Below are 22,226 nucleotides of genomic sequence, written 5' to 3' on the forward strand. Positions count from 1 at the left end.
GAAGGATTTTGTCAGAGATTGAACTAGAATAAGGCCCAAAATTCCTAATAATGCTCTGTAGAGTCATGTGTAATATCTGTGCGCTATATAAATAGCTGTTAAGAAAGAACACAGGGGTAGATGTATGAAGCAGTGATAAAGTGCCTGGTACTTTATCACCGGCCAATCAGTCCCTAACTGTTAACTTACAGGCTGGATTTAAAAAGGGACAGTCAAGAGCTTATTGGTACCAGGCACTTTATCACTTCTCCCTTATCACTGCTTCATACATCTACCCCAGTTATTTTTATTAAGATTTTTAAAACTTTGGAGACAAGTTTACATTTTTTTCTAAATTACTTCTAGAACATCAATTTCAGACAGTTGTTATGTTGCCCATACATTTGTGCGATCCGATACAGGGCCGAAACTAGGTCTTTCGGTGCCCAGGGCGGCAGTCATTTGGTCGCCCCCCCCCAGATTTTGAAAAGACTTGCCGGACGCTGATTGGCTGAATTCAGCCAATCAGCATCCGGCAAGTCTTTTCAAAACCATCAGCGCAGTATCAGCAGTATGCTGCTTATTAATAAGTTCAACTAGGGATTTCCCCAGTCCTCTCAGCTACATAGAGCCAGTGGGTAACAATGGGGTTAAATAAACTCAGTCTGTTCCCTGCTGCCTTCCTCTCCCATTTTCTCTTAGGTGCTGGAATGTCTCCTAATTGGTCAAGCCTTGGCTGCACTGTCCATATTGGGTGGATCTCCCCTGTCCAGACAGGGAGAATAGAATGACCTCCCGGAAGGGTCAAAGGGGGTTGAAAGGGACTCACCGTTGGGTCCCACTGCTCCTCCTGGTTGCTGCCACTCTGCTGCCGCCTCACGGGACCACTGGCCCTCTGCCTCCTGCTGCCAGGCTCCCTCTCCCGGCTTGGGTGCTCCTGCTGAACGGGAGCGCGACTCTCTGCCCCGTCACTGACCTCTCTTCCCCCGTGAGGCTGCTCCCGCTTTCCTTGGTGCTACCGCGAGGCTCCCTGGCTCCTTCGCGTCCTGTCTCCTCTGCCAGCTATCACAGGCGCCCGGCTGTCACTCCCGGCGCGCCGCTTCAACCTCCGGCTCCACCGCGTCAGGCTTCTCCTCCCCGGCTCTACTTGCTTCAAGGGCCGCCTCTGGTGCTCCGTGATCCCGCTCCACTATTCGGCTACCATCATTTCTCTCTTCCCCGGCGGTCACCTCCTCCTTCCTCTCTCTCCCGCTCACACCGCCGGCCAATCAGGGACGGGGGTCTCATGCTACCTGCACATGTACAGGAGCTGGGTCCCCCGCTGAGGATGTTAACCCCTGACTGCCCCAATCACAATGGAGGGGTTTGGGCTCTCCTCTCTCAGTCCACATATATCACACCCGCTGCTGCCGCTGCACAATAGCGCTCCCCCCCCTCCAGCGCCCGGTGCACGTGCCCCCCCCCTAGTTACGGCCCTGTCCGATGCGATGCAACATTGCAATAAGATGTCCCTTCGCATCCAATCACATGTTATGGTGCCCAAGTGCTTTTTATCCAACACCCGATGTCGCATGCCACCTGCGATAGCATCAGGAGCTGAAAGAGGGCTGGCAGTGGGCGGCAGGAGGGCTGGTGTGCAGCCTAGTTAGTGATGAGAAGATCCTTGTAATGTGATTATAGAAATAAGACGCACAATACAACAACTGCAAATGCCAAGCAGCAGCAGCACAGAGACATTTGGAAAACTTTATGGTCTGATGTATAGAGAAGATTTCTGTTTTTAAACAACAGTTCAATCGCACTCGCAAACAGTTTAATGATCATGGGATTACAGCCTTACAGCCCTGCCAGTTTTGCAACAATGACTCATTCCTTCCAATTTTTACATAAGTTATATGTCTCTATCTTTTAGCAGAATCTACACTACTGTTTCCCATACATATATGAGATATTGTATATAATCATTAGATTTTGACCACATCTGTTCGGTAATTTTATGTACCATGCGATGCGTTGCTTGGGCCAGTCGGTCGAATGTCACGTAAATAGCTATTTTGTGCTGAACATAATATTAATTGAATTGCATGAGTGATTGCATGTGGTTTTTAACCTCATGCGATCGTTCACAATGTGATTAGTGGGCGGCAGGAGCGCTGGTGGTGGGTATCAGTGTATCTGAGCTGGTGGCAGGAGTGCTGGTGTGCAGTAGTAATCAGCGGCAAGTGGCAAAATTTGAAAAACATTCAAAATGACTTGGTCGACCCTCTGATTGGCTGAGAGAGTTCTCAGCCAATAAAAGGCCTCACATTCAGGCGTCCGCTGATTGGCTGAGAGAGCTCTCTCCCAGCCAATCAGAGGGCTTGGTTAAAAACCACATGCGATCGCTCATGCAATTCAATTAATATTATGTGCAGCACATAATATCTATTTACACAACATTCGTGGCCCAAACATTGCGTCGCATGGTACATAAAATTAACGAACAGATAAGGTCGAAATTGAATTGTATACAATATCTCATAAGTGTATGGTCAGCATTAGTGTAGATTTTGCTAAAAGATAGAGGGCCAGATGTACTAAGCTTCAAAAATGATAAAATGGAGAGTGATAAACAATCAGCCAATCAGCTCCTGCCTGACATTTTTCAGACACAGTCTGTGACATGGCAGGCAGGAGCTGATTGGCTGGCTGTTTATCACTCTCCACTTTATCACTTTTGAATCTTAGTGCATCTGGCCAATAGATGTATAAATTATGTAAAAATTGAGAGGAATGAGTCATTGTTGCAAAATTGGCAGGGCCATACGGCTGTAGTAATTTCATTATCATTAAACTATTTGCGAGTGCGATGGAACTGTTGTTTGAAAACAGAAATCTTCTCTTTACATCAGACCACAGTTTTCCAAAGTTCTCTGTGCTGCTGCTTGGCATTTGCAGTTGTATCCTGGGTCTTATTTCTATGATCACATTACAAGGATCGCCTCATCATCCTGTGTGCTGGTCAATGGAATGTTCATAAAATAGACACTAACATTCCAGTGTGATCGCGGAAGAATATGATAGTAACGACAGTTGGGAATTTTTATAATATCACAAGATGAGATTACAGTTATTCACATTCTGGGCTACATACAGTATGTGTTAGAAACACATGTCAAGAGATTTCAGTGAATGAGGGTTCTTAGTACTGTCATTTATGCCTCTGTCCCACTCAATTTGAACCTAGAGGGGAGAAAGAGGACATATTGTCTTTCCCCTGTGTTTAATGCTTTCTGACAGTTATTGTGCTTTTCATATATTGAGTTAAGAGGATGTTCCCAACGATATTTCTCCTGCTGCAGAAGCAGAGGAGAGTAAAGTACTAGACCGGCTGAGTGGTAAGGAGAGGAACTCCTCTGGTTCTGGTTCTCAGCATGAGTCACATGACATGGCTAAAATTAGTAATGGGCAGTATTACTGTGTGAGGCATAATATGGTGTAAGGGGCATTAATGTGTGGGGCATGTAATATGGTGCAAGGGGCATTACTGTTTGGGGCATAATACAGTGCAAGGGCCATAACTATGTGGGGCATTCAATGGTGCAAGGAGCATTACTGTGCAGGCATAATATTGTGCAAGTGGCACTATTCAGTGTAATGTAGTCTTTTCCTATAAAGCCATGCCATGGCAGTGAGGCCAAGCCCCTTTTTGGGTGAGCTTGCAAATGTGTTTGCACTGGAAGCCAGATTGTCTAAAAATGGCACTGAACAGGTGCCCCTCACACCCAGCACTTCTGCTGTGCCATCAGCTGAGTCCTGGACAGCTGTTTGGGTCCCTTGTTTTAGTAACTCAGCAGCTCCTGTGCGAGTAGCTCCCTCCCATACTCCGGCCCTGGTGTCCATCATATTGACAGGCTTTTAAGTAGTATTTTTAAATAACAGAACATTCTATACTATCATAGATACATTTTTCAGTAGATTATGCACCTTTTGGGGGCATATGCATGGCCGGATCTGCAGCGTTATCAGCTGCGTTCTATCCGCAGCGTTATCAGCGTCTTCTCATGCTTTTGCCTGATCAGCAATCCACTGGGGGCTACTTGAGCTGCCCTCAGACGTCAGCAATCATCTGCCCTATGTCAGATGTGGAGAAAGCAGTGGCATTAATCCTACAGGCATTAGTGGGAACCTTGATGGCAGTACACAGCCAGCGGCCAGACACAGAGGGACAGAATTCCTGAACGTACACTACTCCTCCGCTACTTCTTATTATAAGGACACGCATTATTACAGGCATACCACTCACTTACACTCCACTCAAAAGTACAGTGGATATTCCAAATTGAGAGGAGGGGGTACTCATAAATGAAAAGTCTAATCAAGGGGTACGAGAGATAAAAAAGGTTGGGAACCCCTGCCATAGACCATGGGATTCTGTTTGTCCTAAGCTTGCTAAAATTAAAGATGGAGCGGGCATCATCCTTGGCCGGCGCTCGCCAGATCCCTTTCACTGGAGAGCGCCGGCAATAGAGACTGGGACGCGCGTGCGTCTCACACGCACGTGCGTCCCAGTATCACAGCGGCTGGGCCGCGTCTCCCTGCCCGTCTCCGCTTCAGGGAGATGCTGCCCAGTTCGGTGGGGGGGGGGGGGGTCGGTGAAGCGAGGGGGACCAGCTGGGGAGGCGGCAGGGACCAGCGGCAGGCTCCGTTTGCAAAGGGGCGCGCGAGTGTCTCGTGTGCGCCCGCCCCTGGCGGCAGCCAGCCGCTGGCGGGGCTGGCGATTCTATCGCCAGGACGTGCAAAGATGGAGCTCGCTCCATCTGTACTTCTCACCAGTGCCAGTGCAAAGTGGTGTCGTACAAGGTTCTGTGCTATACCCCATGCCTTTTTGCAGTGCTCTCTACCTTGGTCTCCCAACAAAACAATTGTATGGCCAACCAGACCTATTCCAGCCACATATCACCCATTCTATACTCCTTCCACTGGCAATTCATCTTCAAGATTGGTCTACTGACTTTCAAAACTCTACATGACCAGGGCCCAAGGTACCTGAAGCAGCTTATCATGTACTTAATTGTTTCTGTACTGTATTATGTAATCCTGTTAATTACCTTGATACTATTGAAGACTGAGCACTATATAAATACTGTAAATGTATTATTAGTATTATTATTATTGCTATTATTATTATTATTATTATTATTGTAGGACATATGAAGTAGAAGATATTCTAAGTAAAGGCCCCCATAAACTATATGACTGGACCTTCCTGGGCAGCAGGATTGCATGCAATACATTGCATGCGGTACTTCTGCATGTATGGCATGCGATCCCTATTCCCTACTGCCTGGAGTAGATCCCACCTGGAGCTGTTGCGTGCAGCCCATATGATCACTGGATGGGATGTTACACACATGCTATTTTGCCCAATTTCACTTGATTTCTTTGCCCGGTCTGCCATAAATGGGTGAAATTCCTTACTGTATGGGGGCCTTAAGAAACTGAAGAGCATGTGAGGGGAGAGGGCTTGCACATCCTAAAAAGGAGGGCAGACAGACAGGGGTGACACAGGTAGGATAGACAGCACTGAACAGGCTAGGTTTCATGAATTACCCGTTCTCATTGCCTAAAAAACCCGGGTATTTGGCAGGGCGAGCGGTAATTTCCCGTGTCATGTCTCAGTGTGAACGCGTCCTTTTGAAATTCCCGGGTGTTATGCCCCGGGAATTACACACGGGTTTTTTGCAGGGTTTTTCCTGGGTAAAACACGGGTGTACTTCAGTCTGAACAGCGCAGACACGGGTTTTTCAAACATGATGGAAAAAAAGAAGCTCATTGGCGGATGTGATCATGTGACGTGACGTCCATTTCATGCTGCGTCTGACGTCCATATGCTGCGTCGAGGAGAGCAGACATGTCGCACTGGAGGGATGAGGAAGTGCTCGAGCTGCTAGCAGTGAGAGGAGAGGAGGAGATAAAAAAGCAAGTGACCGGCACAGTGAAGGACTCCGTTGTTTACTACAACATCGCCAAAATCCTGTCTGCCCGTGGCATCGTCAAAACGCAGCAACAGGTAGTGAATAAACTCAAAGCCCTGCGGAAGCAGTATGCTAAGGTCCATGACCTAAACAGGAGGAAGAGTGGTGGTGCCCGTATGGACTGGCCATTTTATGACCAGTGTAATGTCATCTTTGGGAACTCTGCACTGGCTAATCCCATATCACTGTCCTCCTCCAGCAGTTTTGCTGGCAGTGCAGCAAGTGTCTGTGAAGAAAACGCAGTAGCAGCAGCAGCGTCACCCATTGACCTTGAGGCCACAGACAGTGAAATGGATTCCCGCTCAGTCCATGGTGAAGCCCAATGTGAAGTTCTGGATTCATCATTTAACTCCCACAATTCAGCTGTAGGCCCCACGGCATTCTCTTCACCTGTGCAGCATCCGCCATCACCTTTGCAGCGACCACCATCAACGCCTGCATCATCACTACCTGCTGAAGGAAGTCCAGCCTTTGAAGCATTGCCACAGAGTGCACGTCCAAAGTTGCGGACCAACAGTAAGTTTATAACTTTTTACACACACCATTATTACACAGTACTATATTTTTGTTTATTAAAGAAATATGTCGCAGCATGTAGCAAGAGTGCAGGAGGGAAAAGGCCTCAAGCATGCATGTGCCAACACTGCTTTTTTATTTAAGTATTTTTGAAATTTAACATCCACATGCATCTGTGCAGAGGGGATCTGATTCAGGCCTGTCAGCAACATTGCTAACACGTCTGAATGAGAAGTTAAGGTTTTACTGATATCTAGCCTTCAGCACAGATGGTTTTCCAAGTGCATGGGCAACAACAATGTCTTTTGGGTAGAAGGAGAAGTAACATTATTATAGTCTTGCATAGTAATGTGTTGTTTGTTTTTCCCATAGTTTATAATGTGCCACTGAGAAGAAAGAGGTCCACTAAGATGGAACAAGCCACAAAAGCAATGACCACCGTAATGCTTGAACACCTGAAGGAAATGGATAATTCGATGCAAGTTCATGAAGATGCTCGTCTGCAGCGATTTATGGACAATGAGCGTGACCTACAGAACACGTTCATTACTGCCATTGTTGGTATGCATGAGCGTATCAATCGAGAGAACCGAGATACGCAGATGGAGTTCCTTAATAGTCTATTTAGGGCACAAGGCCATGCACTGCCCCAGCCACCACACAATAATTTTCAGTATGGTTATCCAATGTATAGCGCAGGCCAACCAAATTTTGTAGGCCCAACCCAGGGGAACATGGTGCCATACAGCACACCTCACCCACCACCAATGTCACACCTTTTCCCTGAGTATGCTGCTGGGACTCCTCAGCCTCAAGCAAATGACCTCCATTTCCCTGAGCGTACAGCAGGTCCACCTCAGCCTCCCCCAGTTCCACCGCACTCCTCAGAGTATGCGTCTGGGACACCACAGCCTCCAGCAAATCCTCGACATTTCCAAGAGCGTACAGCTGGTGCACCTCAGCCTCCACCAGTTCCTCCGCAGTGCCCCGAGTATGCTGCTGGGACACCTCAGCCTCCAGCAAATCACTGCCATTTCCCTGAGCGTACACCGGGTGCAACTCAGCCTCCCACAGTTCCACCACACTGCCTTGATTATGCGGCTGGTCCACATAGTCATGCGGAGAATCGAACGGCTCCAAGAAAGGAAAACCCCCGCTACCATGTGCTGTAGAGGTGTTTATTGACTTTTTGTTTATTTGTCTGCCCACCCGGCCTGTACAGAAGTTATGTAAGGCATTTGGGTATTGTCATTACAGTTTTATTATATTTTTCTATGTGCATTTTTGGTACACTTTATGCTATTTAACTAAAAAAATATATGTTGTACATATGAATAAAATATGTACAAACAAACAGAAATGTTTTTGAAGTTTATTGAAAATTAAAAACTATAGTACACTAGTGGGTTAAAGCAAATATGTTATTGGTAATGGTGTTGCGAATGTCTTCTGCACATGTGTTTGTCCCCTCATACATCTCAGAATCTGCAGAGTGATCTGATTCCTCAGGCTCCAGTACGGTCCATTCTGGTAGAAACTGTTCTTTCTTAAACTCACATATGTTGTGCAACACACAGCAGGCAGCAACTACATGAGGCATGAAGCTGGTATCAATGTCATTGCGCTTCATTAAACAACGCCAACGGCCTTTTAGACGGCCAAAGGCATTTTCTACCACCATTCGTGCAGAACTGAGGGTGTGGGTGAAATCAATTTGTTCCGGGGTAAGTTGATGGCGCTGGGTGAACCCCTTCATTAACCATCGTCGTAATGGGTATGCTGCATCCCCGATTATATGTACTGGGATCTCCACCCCATCGATGATCTTCGATTTCTGCAAAGTAAAATAAGAGTTACAATATGGAATTCTTGGAGTACAAGTATGCTATTCAGATTGCCACTTTTCTCTACCGGTGTAAAGAGAGACATTGAAAAACAACAATACATGTGGTACGTTGGTTATACATACATGCATACATAACACTAAAAATATCCCAACTGCAACATGCAAAAACATATCTTTACCTCTCTAGGGAACAACCAGCCATCCTGCTTCTCCTCAGCAATAAGGTATAGGTCCGAATTTGCTAGAACCCTTGCATCATGGGAACGGCCAGGCCAGCCAATGAAGACATCAGTGAAGCTGAAAATATAAAGTGTTAAGATTTCTGTTTAGTTACCCTAGCAATACGCAAAGTACAGTTTAATATTATCATAAAAAAATGTACTTACCAATATTTGTGGTCCACTACAGCCTGTAGAATTATGGAGTGCCAGCCTTTGCGATTAAAGTAATCCGCATGGTTTTCTGTGGGGGCAATAATAGGAATGTGTGTACCGTCTATAGCTCCAGCACACTGTGGATATCCACGATGCAGGAAACCAGCGATGATGTCGTCCAACCTTTGTCCTTGAGGTAAGGTGATGAAACGACGGTAAAGTCCTTCCAGCAAAGCCTGCGTCACCTCATGGACTATAGTGCATACAGTGGATCTCCCCACTCCAAACAAGCAGGCGACTGTGCGGTATTCTCCCGGTGTAGCATACCACCATAGCGCTATCGCTAGTCTCTTTCTAGGTGAGATGGGTATTCTGCAGTTTGTGGTCTGTCTGGAAAGTGCAGGGGTTAGAAGGTCCAGCACATACTGAAAGGTCCCACGTGACATGCGAAAATGCTCCATCCACTGGTCATCCTCATAACCCTCCACTGTAGACCAAAATACCTCGCCATGAGAGCAGTCTCTGGTCCACATTCGCCGGGTACTGGATGTGCTGAACCTCAATATGGAGGTAACGCTGGAGGTGATGAAAGCTCTTCTCCTTCGCACATAATGAAGGCGAGCACTGTCTCTCTCAGCAAGAAATTGCGCTCTCCTCCTCTTCAAAGTGCATTGTGCAAGGTAGCACAATGTAAGCAGCTGCAGCAAGCTCTCATTTGCTGCATGAAACAGCAAAATGGTGCAAAACAAAAGCATCTCATCAGCCATGATTCCAGCAATGCAGTGTGCTTGGAAAAAACAGGCCACTTTATATGACATCATCCTCAGCCAGCCAATAACAGCTGCTTTCTAAAACAGCCAATCACAGCTACTTTTTCAACAGCCAATCAAAGCTGCTTTTATATTCACACACTTGTTGGCAGGGCAGACCAGGGGAAGCAGTGTGAACGCGTCATACACGGGAATTTCCCGGGTTTAAGGTGCTGTATGAACGGGGTAGAAAAGTATCCATTCTCTGTGCCCCGCCAAAAACCCGGCAAGAAAAACCCGGGATTTTGCAGGGGCGGCAATGAGAACATGGTATAAGTGATTCCTGAGAACCTGTACAAAGTTTTATAGAAAGGTGGAGAGTCTGATAGGGAAAGGTAAGAAATTCCAGATGTAGAGAGCACCATGGCCAACATTTTGGAAGCAGTAATGGAAGTTATCAGTTGGCAGGAGAGGTGGTATGTCTTTGTTAAAGATGCACTATGAAGGCCTAAACATGTGTAATAATAAAACTTACAAATGCAGAAGTTCTGGTGTGGATGTTTTCTAAAGAAAAAGTTAAAAAAGCAATTTAGAATAATGCATAGCAATATTTATGAATGTCACTTAAGTATTCTGCTCCGCATTCCACTGTTTAGATGCAGTTTCGAAAACGAAACCCCTGCAGGCAGCATGCAGTAAGGCTACATAATAAATCAGCACTTGCGAACAATATTTCAGTATCTCTGTATTCATCTGTCCATTTAATGGCAAGCAAAAGATAAAATGTTCTACTTTTACTGATAGATTCCATATCTTATATGATAGCAGCAAATATTTCTGGAGATTGTCCAGGTATGTTGCAGTTAAGGAACATATTTTAGATTTATTGATGTATCAGAGTTAAATAACAAGTTGCTCCTGCAGCACACCTAAGATCCAGCTGCGGCTTTCTAGTTTGTTGCCAGTCATACGGAATATTTTACTTCATTAACAATTTTTAACAAAACTACAAACTCTAAAAATTAGGGAGGGGATGTTGCCCATAACAACCAATCAGATTCTACCATTTTGTAGGATACAATAGAGAAATTATAGATCTGATTATTTTCTATGATCAACATCACCTTTAGTAAAGTCAAGCTTTAGTAAATTTACTCCTGAGCTTTTATACCTGAAGCTGATTTCAAGCATTCTCGTCAGCCTTAGGGGGTTATTTAGACTTGATCTCTGATGTTTTCTGTTTTTGGGGAGGATGTGTGTGACGTCAGTGCTGGCCTCAGTCAGGTTGTATCTGTTACATAGTTGTGGAAGGATCAGACATTCCCACATTCACACAGACTGGGGATATTATTTGATGGTTCGGGACTTTTTCCAGTCTGTGCGTAGCCCAGGACTTACTCTGCAGCTGCGACAGAAACAGGCTGTTCAGGGCCGGAGCTGACGTCATATGAGTTCCCCTCTACAGTCTGGGCATTCCTGCATTTTCCCCTGACACTCCCAGAAAATATCCGTGAACCACCCACAAATGGCGGCTTTCTTGGCAATCACCTTGTAAACGACCAGCAATCAAAAAAAGTAGCGAGTTTTTATCGCATGACGGCCTGTACTACGTGCCATATGCATGTGCAGTCTATCGATAATTCAGGTCTGAATTAGGTACATAGTTAATATTGTTTATAATAACATTACACACTATTATAGTGCATGTTATAGACACTGAGATACTGTTCCTTTTTTGTCAATAGAAACAGTTAAAACCTTGTTGTTTAGGAAAAACCTCCCAAACAACACAATTGAAAATAACTCTGCTTCGTGTAGCACTTGTTTTAAAGAAAGAACATAAAATTGGAGAAACAATGGCTCCCGCTGGGTGTAGGACAGGAGAGGTGAATGCATTATAGTTGAACTTTGATGCTAATGAAAGTGGAGGTTGATTTGTTAACAAATTCCAGCTCCAGCTAACCTTCAAACTTATCCTTTCAATCAGAAAGAACATTTAGAAAAAGCAAGTTGTTTACAACAAACAAAATCACAGTAATTTTCTTTGACCCTTTTTGTATTTTTTTGTATTTTTTAAAGTAACATTGTTACATGGAATGCTAGTACTACCATACCTCCCAACTGTCCCACTCTGGGGGGGGGTCATGACTATCCTGCCATATCACCTGCAGACTGCAGTTTCCCATGGGGGGAGAGGGGGTAGGAAGCACTCTCACAGCTCAAGATAAACACCAGTCAATATAATAAGGTATCAATCTCTCCTGGGATAAGTACTGTGCAGCCATACAATACTATGATGCTCCAATAACACAGTAACAGGCTTGGGTATACCCTTTTAAAGAGCCAAATAAACAAAATGCAATCTACATAGAAATCAGCCAGACTTTTACATCTGGTCACTCAGACATGTGATGTTATTGCAGTTGACCATACTATAACTTTTAACTGAGGTGCCTATGATTTACACAGGCAGCCAGAACATGTGTAAATCATGTGTCCCAGATGAACACATGACTCTACCAGTTGCTGTTCCTCTTTAACTGAGACAAGCTCCGGTTTTGCACTTGGCCCATTTTGAGGCGCAAAGTATACTGCCTCCACCTTCTAAGATTATAAGCATAGGCTCTGACCCTGGGGATAGATGTAGGCTCACTAGGGCACTAGGCTTAATTTCCTCAATGTTGATGATTATTTGGAAGTGTACCATTGATAACACAGAACATGCTAACAGCCTATAGTGACTTGAAAGAGCAGCAGTAGTTTGCAGGATGTTTGCAGGGCACACTTAAGTAAATGTTAATAATGAAATGGGGAGCCATAGCTAGTGCTGTGTAAGTAGTTCCATTGCTTATGGTACAGCGCACTGTGGGTGGCACCATCACTGCCTTACAGCACCTGCATGGGGCTTGCAAAGTGTTCTGAATGGCACACTAGAGCTAGTGGTGCTACTAGAACAGCCTGTAGGACACTCAGGGAAGTTTTCTACTTCTTAGCGGTGGTGGCCCTGTCCCCTAGGTTTGACATTATAACATTATGGGTTTAGGGGTACATGATGCCTGTATGAACCTCAATAGACTTTGGAACTCATTCCTTCTTCTGAGAAAGGCATTTTTTTCATACATGCAGTAAATATTGACTTGAGATTAAGATGCTGGCATGAGTAATGGCAGCTTCACCTAATCACAACAGAAAAATTATGTTTGGTGGAGTTTACCTTTATCAGGTCCAGGTAGGCAGAATGACTGATCCTCCGACTCCGGTCCCTTTTAGGTGCTTTGAACTGACTGACAACATCTGTACAGTAAGGCTTCCTTAACCTGACTTGTGACTATAACCCATAATTACTTCTCCAAGTTTTTTTTTTACTCCCTTCACCCACCTCAATGAGTACCTGCAGCAGAGCAGAAAATGCAAACTGAACTTTGGGTTCTACACAGCCTGCCCAAAGCTGTGTCTGCTCCTTTCCACTAGTGCAGTAATTCTGTGAGCTTTTTGGTTTGATAAATACCCCCTAAAAAGTTTTCTATAGCCGTAATGATCAAGTGATAAATAGGTGTCCAAGTAGGTGTGTGCCAGCGGTGAAGCACCGCTGGCACACACCTATGTGAAGGTGCGGGCAGGGACGGGGTCCAGGCTGTGCTGAACCCTGGGGGTGTGGGTGCAGCATCGTGGTGGGCAGTCCCCAGTGTCTGGGAAGTTGTTTTAAAAACTTCAAAAGATAGGCCGGCTGCTGATTGGCTGAGAGTGCAGCTCCCCGGAAATTTACATGTGATAAATTGCATGCGATTTATCACATGTAAAAAATGGCACATCAAGTGCCAAATCATTAGTGAGCTCTCCCGAGGAGTTGCAGGGGGATCTCAGGGTAAATTTGGTCTGACGTGCTTTGCGAATAACCAGGAGCTGGTGAAAGGGATTATTTTACAATGGACAAAAATGCATTATAGCCTGCAGTAACTTGAAAATATGTGTAGCACAGATTTCTCTATGACAGTCATTATTCTGCAAGTACCCTGTATGTATCTTTTCTTCTTTTGGGAAGAGTGCCTTTAAGTAGATAGCTTACTTATTTAATACCAGAAGATGCTTGTAATAGAAAAATAAAATTGTTAATAGCCAGTATAATTACATTATTATATGTAGTATAATTCAGAGTAATTATAATATTCACATAATGCAATTATATAATGCTATAATTAATGTCCTAGTAGATTCTTTTTTATATGTTGCAGAAATGGCCTGTGCTTCTGCATGTTTCAGCTTGTAAAGTAACTTTCTAAAACGATAATGTTGAATAATGTGAAAGATCTTTCGTTCTCTTGAACCTCTATGGAGCTGTGTCAATAAAAAGCTAACAGAGGATTCAGATTCTGTCATATTAATTATCCCCAGCTGAATATTTATGACTCATTAACATTTTTCAATGTCCTAACACTGCTGCTTTATATGCTTGATCTCTAATGGTAAATGAAAAGGACTTTTTTTCTAAAAATAATCATATTGTATTTAACCATGCAATATCCTACTTCTGAATTCAGATGCTTCTGCCATCCTATGTGTATTATAAATGGAGAGCACGCACTACCACTGGGAGACAACCTGCTTTGAATTGCATTTGTCCAAAGATGTAGGAGTGATCAAAAGTTTCATGCAGCAAAGAAAAACTCTTCTGTACTACTGTACTGTACATCGCACGGCAGTTAGCAGTGAGGGCGCCTGGGGCTGCCCAGTTGCTCGGGGAGTGCTGTACATGCCTCCAAAATGGCAAATATTGGGCAGCAGCATTAGGCCCTGCCCCCCATCCAAGGTGCCACCCCTTAAGCGGGTATGTCTCTGTCGCGGCACATCCTGATACCCAGATGGTCAAAGTTGGAAAGTAGGCATTATTCCAGACAGGGGATAGAATTCGCCCACCAGCACCACCCTGGCATACCTCCCAACTGTCCCGATTTTAGCCATGCATCCTGTAATCCACACCCTCTTTTTTTGGAGCTTGTCCGACAGTCCTGAGGCCCTCAAATGTCTGGCTATGCTTCCAGCAGACTCTCATTTATATATAAGTAATAGTCAGGATATACAAGTTTTATTAAGATGACTACTAAAGGATGTTAATAGAGACCAGAGCACCCGGAGGAAACCCACGCAAGCACGGTGAGAATATATGAACTCCGCACAGCTAGGATCACGGTGCGAATTGAACCCATGACCTCAGTGCTGTGAGGCAGTGATGCTAACCATTACAGCGTTCATGCTACACCTAATATACCCAGTCATTATTGAGGAATAATACAAATACTTTCTGAAATTCTATTAAGAAATAAATGCCCTCATTTTAGTCTGCATGCTCCCCTGCGTGTTCATGAAGGGGAGCGATGGGGAGAGATTGCACTTGCCCATAGACATTTATGTGCATGCGAGGCGGGTGAGGGGCCCATGTAAATGCGCCCATGACACGGGTGCGGGGGCAGGCAGCGGATGTCATCTTCCCGCCCGCTTCTTGTACAGGGCGCTCGCAAATGTAAGACACCAGAGAGATGTCTTACACCTGCAAGTGCCTGCAAAATTATTCGCAAGGCTGCAAATGGATGTTGAACTTAATTTTTTGGTATATGTCCATAAACCTGGTTAAATTATACCTTAATCAAGGGAAATTATTTGACAAATTATTTTACTTTTTCCTCAGTTATCTTCAACACCTAAACAAATAACTCTGCTGGATAACTGTGATATCATATAAACAGTGCAGATACAGTAAATCCTTCTATAGAATACAGGACACTGAAAAGGCACAGTAAGATTATATCACTCAAACCACAGGTTCCAGCTTATCACTTCACACAGAAATCATGTTTCCTTTCTGCTTTGAATGAACTCTTTAAGTTTTGTGTATCAAAAAGACTATTCACAGACACCATATTAGTTATCCTCTGGACACAGTATACGGGACACTCTCATATACACTGCACATATTGGAGAGGATGGTATTGAGAGCCTAGTGATCGGGATGCCGGCGTTCAGAAGGCCACTAGCCTCATTCTAAAGTCCAGGAGCCCAACACCTTTTAAGTCTGTGCGAAATTGGACTGAGGTGAACCTATTTTGGCTGCTGAACGGATCGTTCAAGATTTGTGATGTTTCTGCTGATGATTATCACTGACGTTGCTTATGTTGCAATAGAAACTAACAAATACATAATAAAAACAGCAAGTGGTCCACAAGTCCAGGCTGATGACAGATCCAGTGATGTGTGGTCCTTCTATCATGACATATGTCAGATACGTCTAGCGTGTTCAACAAGGTCTGTATTCTCTATGTTGATCAAGCCCAAACAATAATGTTTCTGCTGATACATTGTGGTTTTGGTGGGTGTTGGGGTAATAAAGAGTTAATTTTTTTAAATAAAAATATTGCTGGTTCCGTGTTGTTCCTAGCAGTGGTGGCTCCAGATGTGGGAATTACACCCACTGCCACCCCAAACAAAGTCGCTTGGGACTCACTGGTATTTGGTGAGGCTTCCCTATATGAATTTTAGACTGTTCTGCTGCCCCACCTAAGGACCCGCCACTGGTTCTTGGCATGCACATCATGCCTAAGCTGAATAGTAAGTTAAGAAGACTGCTCAGAAGCAAATTTACCCATTATTGCCAGGCGACATATCACCAGATGGATGTGGGTGAATCTCTTCTTGCATGTAATGGGCGTTTATTGGTGATAACAGCTGCAAACAATAGATCTGACTCCTGGGAGTGCAACTAGAGATCTGTGGTATTCTGTGGTGTGCATACAGAGAGAGGAACCCTGTTTCTGATGGATCTATTACACTCAGAATGGAGCTGGTGCAATTACCAATACCAATTAGAATGTTGCGGCTGTGGCAAAGTCAGATTTTCCACAAGGCAACCTAGGCACCTTACTAGGGCCCAGCCGGTCCTAAGGGTATCCATCGAGATATCCTGGCCATCCAAAACATTCCTAAAGGAGCATAGGGAGACTACCCAGTGACATTGTGACATCACATTGGGGCAGTACGAGTGGTGTATTGGTTAGCATTACTGCCTCACAGCACTGAGGTGATGGGTTTGATTCCCACCATGGCCCTACCTGTGTGGAGGCGCAGAGTGCCCGGCTCCAAACAGTGGCAATCTCAAGAATTTTCTGAGCTTGCCAGACTGGGCACTGAGGCACAGCCCGGAAAATTCTCAGGATTGCCACTGAAGGGGTTAATGTTCTTTCACAGGATAAGAAAAGTTTGGACCCACAAAATGGTTTAATCCACTGTATGTGGGCAGTCAGTTTACTTTAAATGGGACACAGGTATTAATAGGGTTACAAAACTATCCCTTCGGTACTTATATGTTAGTTGGGCGCCCACTAAGCTATTTGCTTAGTTTTCTGCGGCCCCTCGCCACGCTTTGGGCTCGGTGGCTCGCTGCGCTCACTACACAATATAACATCAATTCCATGCCGACAGGGATAGTGTGGGTATGAGCGTACTACCTATAGTGGGCGCCCAACTAACATATAAGTACCATCCCTTCAAACCAGGATTACACAGGTCCTATGGCTACTTAAAACCAAGTGAAATGTAGGCAGAACCTGTGTAATTCTTAGTGTAAATGGATAGTAAATGGATAGTATAAATGGATAGTATGGTAAGCCTAGGTAATAAGCCTACTTTCAATTACCTAAAAACCTGATACAGATTTGTATAAAGTGATGTCTACGTATACTGTGCATTTATCGGCAGAGTGTGAGCCAAAGTACTCTATCGATGCTGACTGCAATCAGCAGCAAAAATGTACTACTATGGATTGAGGTCTATATCCGGCTCTGGGCTTGTGGATGGAAAAACCATGATCATGTGGCTTCTTGTTTCAACTCCTTAGGACACTTGCATTATCAGTAGCATAAGTTTGTAAATTAGGCTACCCACAATTACTGACACTTTGCATCTGACTATTTCTCTACTTTTTGCTCACCTAAATCCCCATACACACTAAGCAAGATTACACCCTTCTGAGTGATATTGTTTTTCATATTGTCCAGTGTGTACGCTCAGTATTGTTAATGATGCGTGCTCCTGTGGGTTGTTAAGTATGTCCGCCATCATCTATACACGCAGCTCAATTTTTACTAGATCACCCACAACTGTATGTATGGAGCGGTAACCTGATGACATCACTAAATAATATCGTACAATGTGTATGCATTATATCGTTTGCCAGGGAGTTCACGGGAAATCTGTAATGAGATTGTCTTGTTTCTTCCAACTCCTCTGTATTTGTTTGTACTGGTTATAATCCATGTGATGACTAACCACTACACAACCACTCACAACAAACTGCATTGTACTGTATAAATTAAGTTTATTGACAATGTCACATGCTGCTGGTTTCTAGGTTACAGTTTCCCCAGCACAGCCCATTATAACCGAATACTGGTTATGGCTTTTTTTTTTTTTTTTAGGGGATCCCATAATGTTTATACTCCCAATGTTAATGCGTATATAGTAAAGGCTATGTGCTAAAGCTTGAAACAGTTTTTTTTATTGGGGAGATCTGTTTTGTTTTAACTACATATAAACAGCAGTCTTCATCATCAGTAACAGAATGCAGTGATGATAAAGATGGTCGGTAACACTAACTGGCTACTTCTGATTGGATAATTGTGGCCTGACCTTTTCTAGCTGACAGTATGTAATTACTAAAGCTGCTATATTATGTGAAGCCTTGGCCTTTTATTTGCACTACTTAATTGGCATTTCCATTTGGATTACTGCAGAAAAGAAGATTTCCATTTAATTTGTAAGGGGATAACAACAGCTGTTTGTCTTTAATTTCTATTTGTCTTTTGTATTTAATTTCTATTGTGCTTTCTATTGAAATAATTTAATTTTGCATTTGTTAATAACAGTGACGGCACAATTCCCTCTTCTGTAGGTAACACTTCATTACATTGTAATAGTATACACAAATATGCTAATGTGACTTTCACATTTGCTACTAACACTATTTAGAGCTCTCTCACTATTGAGTGCTTTCTCTTCACCATAAAAGGTAATGGCCTTGTCTACCACTGCTATGCAGATGATACACAACTGTACTTGTCCTTTGCTCCGGGCATTGAACACCCAATAACAACCCTAAATGGCTGTCTAGCTGAGCTCCAGGAATGGATGAGTGTCAGTTGGCTGAGCCTGAATCCTGAAAAACAGAGGTCCTTATGATAGGACCTCAACATCAAAGGGGGTACTTGTGTATTATCACGGCGCCCCCGATTTCCATCGCAGGGCATTGTACGATGAAACATAGCGTCGCCTCGCATGGGATATGATCGCATATAATGCGATGAGACGCGATTTCACCCGATTTTTAATTAAATGCCCCCCAGACCCGATTTTTAATTGTATACCCACCCTCATGGGTCATGAGTATGTGAAATGCCCCTCATTGTTAACGCCACCCCACTAGGAACGCCAACCTGAAGTGTGGCGAGTGCAGCGGTACGCGTCCTACGACCTTTTCATACCCCCACTATCCATCTGGAGTTGATTTTATAAAGTGTGGCGAGCACAGCGAGCCACCGAGCCCGAAGTGTGGCGAGTGCACACGTATACCTGTGAAGTAATGCGCGCCCCCTCGCGGGGCTCGCTGCGCTCGCCACACTTCAACTCCACGCCGACGTGGATAATGGAGGTATGAAAAGGTCAGAGGATGCGTACCGCCGCCCCTCGCGGGCTCGCTGCACTCGCCACACTCGCCACACTTCGGGTTGGCGTGGATAGTGGGGGGCCTTTAACAAAGTGAGGGCATTTTACATATTTATTACCCATCAGGGTGGGTATACAATTAAAATCGGGTCTGGGGGTGCCATTTAACATGGGACTCAATGGCAAATCACGTCGCATCGCATGCCATTGTAATGGCATGCTATGTGACCCGATTTTAAAATTGTATACTCAGCCCAGGAAAAGGCTGAAATTGGGTCCATCGCATGCCATCGCATACCTTAAGTATTGGTATGCCATGCGATGGGCGCCATGATAATACACAAGTACCTCAAAGGGCAAGACTGCAACATAGCCACCCAACTGGACTGACACTTGGGGGTACAGAATTACAAAACTCTGAACATGTGTGGAATCTTGGCGTGGTACTGGATGGTGGCTTGACACTTAAACATCAGATATCAGCCACAAACAAATCCTCATTCTTTCATATGAGGAACATAGCCAGAATCAAACACTTAATACCCTCTGAAGATCTGCCAAAAGTCATATATGCATTTGTATCATCTTGTTTGGATTACTGCAATGCCCTCTACCTTGGTCTACCAGCAAAAGAACTGCGCCGATTACAGCTGGAACAAAACACAGCTGCCAGGCTGTTAACCAACCAGCCCCATTTTAGCCACATCACTCCCATTCTCTACTCTCTTCACTGGCTGCCCAAAAAATGGCAAATCATTTTCAAGATTAATGAGTTTTAAAGCCCTACATGAGCAAGGCCCAAGGTACCTGAAGCAGCTTCTGACTCCATACTGCCCCACCCGATTACTGCGATATGCAGATGTAGGACTTTTAGCAGTATCTAGGATCTCCCGTAATTCATCTGGGGGTTGAGCTTTTAGCCATGCAGCTCCAACTTTATGGCACTCTCCCACACAGAGGCCCCCACTCTATAATGCTTCAAAAACAGACTCAAGACTTTCATGTTTATTCAAGCATTTCCTTCATTCCCTTAAATATTGTTTATGAAAAGCTTTTTTCTACTTCATTGTTTCTGTACTGTATTATATTCATTCTATCTGTTAAGCGCCTTGAGTCCTATTGGAGAAAAAGTGCTATATAAATAAAGTGTTATAATTATTAGTATTTTGACAGACTTTTAACTAGTAGTATCATATATTCCTTGGTGGACCTCCCCATTCCACCTAAGGTGGTAACAGAATACAGTAGATAGAGGATATAATGAAGTAGTCTGTGTGTTCCTAGTGAAGTGGGCAGTATGGGAAGTTAATATCCATGTAGAAGAGATATGGATAAATTGAAAAACTGCAAATTACATAATTGTAGGCCCTCCATTTAACATGGAACTGCAGTTGTCAGCAATTTGCAATGATGGAGGGGAGGCCTAATGATGCAAAAAGGCTAGCCCCACCCCCAAAGTGGCCAGCTGCATCTCCTCCCTGTTCTATTCCCAGAGAGGAGAATTATAAAGTCGGCAAGTATGCACTGAATGTTCATGAATGCCTTTTTTGTGTGTGCGCCTTTGCCTGATTGCATTTGAGATGCAAATCCATCCAGTTATACATAAACCCACATTAAATGCCCATTTGTATAAGCTCATAAATTGTTTTCATCATCACTACAACAAACTGCACAACTTAACATGGTGAAGGATTGACACTTAATATTTGGCTTACATTGCAAAAGAAATAAGTGCCATCACTGATGTAGATTTCTAGATGTAACATTGCATAGACTCAGATTACATTAGTAAACTACAAGCATCAGAAAATATTTCTCCTAGCCATATACAGGATTTATTATATAATCAGAAATAGAAATTGGATTTTAAGCAAAATATACAGAACAAGTTTATAATAATAATAATAATAATAATAAAAATCTATAAAGAACGAAATGTTGAGATTACTTCTGACTGCTGTCGTTCTTCAGTCGTCACGAGTGCCACTCTGTTTGCAGTATATCTATCCCACCTTAAAGCAGAGGGACCAGGTGCAGTTACTCAATTCGGAGTGCCGGATCATAGAAAAAAAAAAATAAAAAAAATATATATATATATATATATATACTGTCCACCTTTTGTCCTATATATAGGAGCCTGATGACGACACGCTTGTGTCGAAACGTTGCCATGTAAATTTTTCACATTCTTTACCAAGAGTTTTCTATATATCTATATCTATCTATTTTCTATATATCTATTGGCTGGAGTGCTGCTTTCTTGTTGGAATATATATATATATATATATATATATATATATATATATATATATATATATATATAACAAGCAATATTAGCGTTGCTCAAGGGACTTGTATATTAAAATAACACATTTCTCACTAGTGCAGATTCAAACAACATTTTAGATTTCACTCTTTCATCAGGATATACAAAGTTAGTGAACCACCACCAAATAAATCTTACACAGCACAATCCAATCAAACGCCAGGCTGGACTCTCAATACTGATGTCAAAGGCAGGTGCTGTGTGAGATTCATTTGGTTTTGGTAATTTAAAGTAAGACATATTCACTAACTTTGTATATCCTGATGAAAGATATAAATTGTATAAATTGTAAGCTTGCAGCAGGACCCTCTTACCTCCAAGCCTGTCTGTTGTTACCCAGTTTGTTTTATCACTGTCAACAATTATAAAGCGCAATGGAATCTGCTGCGCTATATAAGAAACTGTAAATAAATAAATGAAAGAGTAAAATCTGATATGTTGATTGAATCTGCGGTGGTGAGCAGTGTGTTATTTTAATATACCAGGTCCCCTGAGTGCCGCTAAACATGATTGTACTGTACTTCTTTTCTTTGGAAGGCATATTAACCTCTAATTTTCACCAATTCAATTGTTTGTCTCCCCTGGTCGTTTTACAATAAAAGAACCAAAGGGAACTTTTTAAAGGGAAAACAATACAAGTGAAGTATTAATAAACTAAAACAAAACATATTTATTTTGGTGTGTGCCCACGCAATACAGTCTTTTTTCTTG

At 43.5% G+C, this 22,226-nt stretch overlaps 2 protein-coding genes across 2 annotated transcripts in view; both read left to right on the forward strand.

Moving 5' to 3' along the window:
• ST8SIA2 (ST8 alpha-N-acetyl-neuraminide alpha-2,8-sialyltransferase 2) overlaps positions 1-22,226 on the forward strand; it is a 230,055-nt gene that overhangs the window by 40,897 nt on the left and 166,932 nt on the right. The window lies entirely within an intron of this gene.
• Positions 5,640-9,814, forward strand: LOC146075230 (uncharacterized). The gene is made up of 2 exons (XM_083184234.1): positions 5,640-6,512; positions 6,885-9,814. The coding sequence occupies exons 1-2, from the start codon at positions 5,873-5,875 to the stop codon at positions 7,682-7,684; spliced, it is 1,440 nt and encodes a 479-aa protein (XP_083040360.1). The 5' UTR covers positions 5,640-5,872; the 3' UTR covers positions 7,685-9,814.

The sequence above is a fragment of the Crinia signifera genome, chromosome 4 (assembly GCF_055691185.1).
Source record: "Crinia signifera chromosome 4, ASM5569118v1, whole genome shotgun sequence".
Lineage (NCBI taxonomy): Eukaryota > Metazoa > Chordata > Amphibia > Anura > Myobatrachidae > Crinia > Crinia signifera.

What these genes read in the sequence shown, in the direction of transcription:
- LOC146075230 (XM_083184234.1), top strand. Translation starts at nt 5,873, where the DNA reads ATGTCGCACTGGAGGGATGAGGAAGTGCTCGAGCTGCTAGCAGTGAGA. An exon ending in TCCAAAGTTGCGGACCAACA is followed by an intron (nt 6,513 to 6,884) that starts GTAAGTTTATAA and finishes TTTTTCCCATAG; the next exon opens with TTTATAATGTGCCACTGAGA.